A 5930-nucleotide genomic window follows, 5' to 3' on the forward strand; every position below is an offset into this window, starting at 1 on the left:
ATGCACTTGCTTGCTATGTATTTACTGTTTCTCCCCCCTCTTCTCTTCGGTAGACCCCGTGACGATGCTGATGCCTCAGTTCGACTACGGAGTTGACGACCCCTCTCTCTTGCCAGAGTAACCAGGCAAGCCCCCCCCCTTGATCACCAGATATCGCCTATTCTTCTCTATACTGCTTGCATTAGAGTAGTGTAGCATGTTACTGTTCGGTTACTCCTATTCTGTTGCATAGCCTGACATTGTTGCTACATCTATTGATACCTTACCTGCAATCCTAAATACTTAGTGTAGGATGCTAGTTTATCATCATTGGCCCTACATTCTTGTCAGTCTGCCTTGCTATACTATTGGGCCGTGATCACTCGGGAGGTGATCACGGGTATATACTATATATACATACATACTATACAGATGGAGACTAAAGTCGGGTCAGCTCGATGAGTACCCGCAAGTGATTATGATGAGGGGGCTGAAAGGACAGGTGGCTCCATCCCGGTAGAGGTGGGCCTGGGTTCCCGACGGCCCCCGACTGTTACTTTGTGGCGGAGCGACAGGGCAAGTTGAGACCGCCTAGGAGAGAGGTGGGCCTAGACCTGGTCGGCGTTCGCGGATACTTAACACGCTTAACGAGATCTTGGTATTTGATCTAAGTCTGGCCATTTGGTCTATACGCACTAACCATCTACGCGGGAGTAGTTATGGGTATCCCGGCGTCGTGGTATCAGCCGAATCCTTCTTGACGTCAGCGACGGAGCGGCGCGCGCCGGATTGGACTGGAACGCCTACTCTTGTATAAGAGAGGCTAGGTCTGCTTTCGGTCGCCCTCGCAACATGCAGGTGTGCAATGGGCGATGGGCCCAGACCCCTGCGCGCATAGGTTTAGACCGGCGTGCTGACCTCTCTGTTGTGCCTAGGTGGGGCTGCGACATGTTGATCTTCCGAGGCCGGGCATGACCCAGGATAGTGTGTCCGGCCAAATGGGATCAAGAGTGTTGGGTTATGTGGTGCACCCCTGCAGGGAAGTTAATCTATTCGAATAGCTGTGATCTTCGGTAACAGGACGACTTGGAGTTGTACCTTGACCTTATGACAACTAGAACCGGATACTTAATAAAACACACCCTTCCAAGTTCCACAGACAACCCGGTGATCGCTTTTCCACAGGGCGACGAGGGGAGGATCGCCGGGTAGGATTATGCTATGCGATGCTACTGGAGATGCTACTTGGAGTTGCTACTTGGAGATGCTACTTGGAGGACTTCAATCTACTCTCTTCTACATGCGGCAAGACGGAGGCTGCCAGAAGCGTAGTCTTCGATAGGACTAGCTATCCCCCTCTTATTCTGGCATTCTGCAGTTCAATCCACTGATATGGCCTCCTTACACATATACCCATGCATATGTAGTGTAGTTCCTTTCTTGCAGTACTTTGGATGAGTACTCACGGTTGCTTTCTCCCCCCTTTTCCCCCCTTTCCTTTCTTTCTGGTTGTCGCAACCAGATGCTGGAGTCCAGGAGCCAGACGCCACCGTCGACGACGACCCCTACTACACCGGAGGTGCCTACTACTACGTGCAGCCCACTGACGACGACTAGGAGTAGTTAGGAGGATCCCAGGCAGGAGGCCTGCGCCTCTTTCGATCTGTATCCCAGTTTGTGCTAGCCTTCTTAAGGCAAACTTGTTTAACTTATGTCTGTACTCAGATATTGTTGCTTCCGCTGACTCGTCTATGATCGAGCACTTGTATTCGAGCCCTCGAGGCCCCTGGCTTGTATTATGATGCTTGTATGACTTATTTATGTTTTAGAGTTGTGTTGTGATATCTTCCCGTGAGTCCCTGATCTTGATCATACACATTTGCATGCATGATTAGTGTACGATTGAATCGGGGGCGTCACATGGTGCCCTCTTCCAAACTTCCCCTGGTTGGTCTTGATGGGACAATCAGAATTGAACCTGAAACTATTCTGGAGAGGAAGCTAATTCCAAGGAAGCAAGGCAATATAAGCATTCCAGTAGTCAGATGGTTGGTGAAATGGGCAAATCTGCCACCAAAGGAAGCAACTTGGGAGGATTCAGCCTTTATCCAGAAAGCTTTTCCTGCATTCAGAGCTTGAGGACAAGCTCCAGCTTAATCGGGGGGTATTGTCAGGCTCAGTTCTTAAGATCCCCTGTTCCTGAGTGTCAGTTGCATTGACAGCCGTCCATCTCAGATCCTACGGTCTCAGGGCCAAGCTAACGGTTCACTTAAGTGGGTTTCTCTCCTCCGTCGATCAACCATCCAACGGCTTAGAAGACGCGGGAGAAGCTGTTCACCGTCCGACAAGCCATGTGCTTGCACTTTTCTGCTTTTCTGCTTTACAGCTACTGTAATGGCTATATAAGCCAGCTTTCCCTTCCATTCGAGGCATGTAATAGAATTATTGGGTGTAAACCCTAGCCGCCGGTGGCGTGCTACTACTTTCCCTTCCTCTTGCAATGAAAACCCTAGTTAAATTCGCCCAAATTCTTGTCTGAAACCTGCTAGTTCGTGCTTAAATTCAGTACAGAGGGACTCTGGTCCTGACATTGCATCCCTCAATAAAGCTCAAATGGAAACTAGAGAAAATCCCCACTAAATCCTGAACTTCCTGCAGAATACTTCCTGCTTCCCGTGATGTACTAGCTTTAGCTTTGCGGTGTGCTTCCGCCTTTGACAAAGTCATGTCTGTTTTGTCTGCCTTGACGGCGATTGTTTTATCTGTTTCCTCATGAAATGAACCAAATGCTGGAACGAAGCAGATGTTGATTCAAACTATAGCAATGGGTTGTCAACACATTTGGTTTGGATAATCGTTTGTACAGACTAATGGGTGACCAACTTTTAATCTGAATCGTTAAATCATTCCAGCTAAACAGTAAACACCAAATTTGTGTGTGATAAGCGAAACATAGATGTACTGAGTGCCCCCTTCTCTCTAGTTGACCAAATTTATTGATAAAAAGAAAGCATTGCTGTTATGAGAACACTTGATGCCTTTATGTAAGAAAATATTAGTCCATCACACTCACTCCTTGAACTAAAACTACAACACTTATTTTGAAACGGAGGGAGTACTGTTTATTTGTTGCATTTGAACACAAAAAACTGCTACACTTTACAATAGCTTCTTGCAAACGCACACAACATTTTTTTGTATCTTATCTACTTATGCCTATTGGCTTGTAACATCAACAGAGTTGACACACAGGGCGGATAGCCCAAATCTTTGCATCAGCTCATATCAATATGAATAGGCAGGATGGTAGTCTTCATCATCATATGACATAAGAGACTTCAGAACTTCGTCCATTGTCGGCCTCTTGCTTCTGTCTCCAAGGCATGAAACAGCTATTCTCACCATTGCAGTAGCCTGCTCTAGATCGAAATGCCCCTTCAATTTTGCATCCACTAGATCATTAATATTCTCGGTAGCCAGAATCTGTTTGGCCTCCTGGATAAAGTCTGGAAACCCCATTTGTCTTTCGTTGGCAATTATGCCACTTGAAACCCTAGTTCCAGTCACAATTTCCAGAAGCACAACTCCATAGCTGTAAACATCGACCTTCGCATTGATCGGCATATTCAGTGCCCATTCTGGTGCCATGTAGCCCATCGTGCCTCTCATTTGGGTGAAATTGAAGTTAGCGCTATCTCGCTTTGCAAGCTTGGCTAGTCCGAAGTCCGCTATTTTGGCATTGAAATCTCGACTTAGGAGTATGTTTTCTGGCTTCACATCACAATGGACAATCCATTCAAGGCATTCATGATGAAGATAAGCAAGACCCCTTGCTGTGCCCAAGGCGATCTTGTACCTTTGGCTCCAACCGAGCAGACTTTCAGTACTTCTCTCACCAAAGAGGTACTTGTCCAGTGACTCATTCTCCACATACTCATATACCAATAACCTGCTTTCCCCTTCAGAGCAAAATCCCATCATCCTGACCAAATTTATGTGATTGATCCTTCCAATTAGAGTCACTTCCGCCCAGAATTCCTCTTCTCCATGTTGAACATTTGTGAGTTTCTTTACTGCCACTATTTTCTTATCTTCAAGTACTCCTCTATAAACAATTCCAGCACCCCCTCTCCCAATCTCTTCTTTGAATTCGTCAGTTGCTTCACTCAATTCTCTGTATGTAAACCGCCTGAACTGGTTTCTTATCATCTTGTATCCATCCTCCATTGATTTGGGCATGCTACTCTGTCTGAAAAAAAGGCACCATCCTGTCACAATGACAAACAACTCTAGAGCTCCCAATATTGCAATAAAGACATATAAGTATATCCACTTTATGCTGTCCTTCTTCATTCCATACATATTTGCTGATCCTAGCATAATCTCCGAACCATTGGGTCTGCAGGTTAGGCTTTCTTGTTTGGAGATTGAGGATGCTGAACCGTTGAAACTCTTTGGTACTTTCATGTAGTTGTCTCCTGGGAAATATGGGTACACCTGACCGTTGTAGAGTATGTCTTTAGTGTAACACCAACCATCCCCACCCTTGTATGTGAAAGATATACATGAGCTGCTGTTCAGGCAAATGTCCCTACATGCTTTAAATGAGATGGATTGATTAGAGCTCAGATCAAAGCCATAGAAGTCTGCACGAGGTTGCTTAACAAATGTGAAATCCTCATGTGGTTGATTGCTGCCAATTGTGAATGCTGGTTTGCATCCCTTGTTCCAACCTGTTGGATCAACCATCACATGTTCTGGAGGGCATCTACATTTAAGGCCCCCTGAGTAGTCACAAAGCCCATTCTTACCACATAATCCATGCACATAGCACATCTGTATTACTGCCTGCCCTGTGACCACCCAATTCCCTGTTGACACATCCAAGCTGTACATTCTGAAATTGCCATCGTGATCAATTGTGATCCTCCTCTTGATCCCAGCACCTGAATCTGAAGCCTCTATTTTAAACCCATCACTTGACACAAAATTACCCTTGTCATCAAGAAATGCTACCCTGGTGCTGTTATATCTATTGCGTCCATTTTTCAGTGCATTGTAATCTGGACTTGGCCAGTAGATGCTTGTAATCTCTGGGCCATCATATAATAGGCGCAAGACATTGTCGTTGTCAAAATAGAGGTGATGGTAACCAGAGACTAACCTTGTGTCTTTCGTCAAGTTTTGCCAAGGGAGCAAGGTGTCTGTTGGTGAGTGAAAGCTCTGCCATACAGTATTATTACCAGAATCACTGATAACAAGGTTGCCAGTGTTGAGGAGGGAAACAATTGTGTGCTTGCCTGAAGATGTCTTGCTTTCCCATACCATTGAGCCATTGTTATCTGTCAGGACCAGGTTTCCATTGTGTTTCAGAGATATCCTGGAGCCGTAAATGTTCACTGGGGAATAGTAGCCATTCACCATGGAGTAGGGATTTGCCGTCCAGACAACCGTTTTCACGGCGGTGTACCAGATGGAGAAGGTGAAAGCATTTGTTCCAACTCGATGGAAGCCGCAAGAGAAGGTGGTATCTGGTGAGATGAGAAAGATTCTCTCATGATCTTCTGGAGTCATGTATGAGCCAGTGGTCATGATCTGCCATGGGGGAGCACAAGAGCAAAGCTGGAAGGAGAATGATAAAAGAAGGGCCAGAAAGAGCCGCGCAGCCATTTTTCTCCTCTCCCGGGAGCTCTACTTTGGGCATGGAGGCATAGAGACTAGAGAGTGGTAGGTAAGGTATCTTTAGGTTATATTTCAATGCCTTGCTGTAATTAGATGACGATGTGTATTACTCCCTCTGTCCCAAATACTCGTACATGGTGTATAAATTCGGTCAAAAAGTCAATTATTTGTAAGTTTGGCCAGATATGTAGAAGAAAATAGCAACAACTACAATATTGAATAAATACATTATGAAAATATATCTAATGGGGATATATTGATATTTATTT

The 5930-nt window shown here is 45.5% G+C and overlaps 1 protein-coding gene across 1 annotated transcript; it reads right to left on the minus strand.

Moving 5' to 3' along the window:
- Positions 1-3215: 3215 nt before the first annotated feature.
- On the minus strand, positions 3216-5649 carry LOC119305573 (putative receptor protein kinase ZmPK1). Its single transcript, XM_037582059.1, has 2 exons — positions 4422-5649; positions 3216-4247 (listed from the first exon to the last, which is right to left on the minus strand). Exons 1-2 carry the CDS (start codon positions 5647-5649, stop codon positions 3265-3267), a joined length of 2211 nt encoding a protein of 736 aa, XP_037437956.1. The 3' UTR covers positions 3216-3264.
- Between the last annotated feature and the right edge of the window lie 281 nt (positions 5650-5930).

This window comes from Triticum dicoccoides, chromosome 5B (genome assembly GCF_002162155.2).
Source record: "Triticum dicoccoides isolate Atlit2015 ecotype Zavitan chromosome 5B, WEW_v2.0, whole genome shotgun sequence".
In the NCBI taxonomy this organism is placed as follows: domain Eukaryota; kingdom Viridiplantae; phylum Streptophyta; class Magnoliopsida; order Poales; family Poaceae; genus Triticum; species Triticum dicoccoides.

Bases quoted from the DNA above. Each gene is read 5' to 3' on its own strand.
- LOC119305573 (XM_037582059.1), bottom strand. From the start codon at position 5,649: ATGGCTGCGCGGCTCTTTCTGGCCCTTCTTTTATCATTCTCCTTCCAG. The intron at 4,248-4,421 runs GTTCAGCATCCT...TCATTGTGACAG, and splicing joins AGTACCAAAGAGTTTCAACG to GATGGTGCCTTTTTTTCAGA.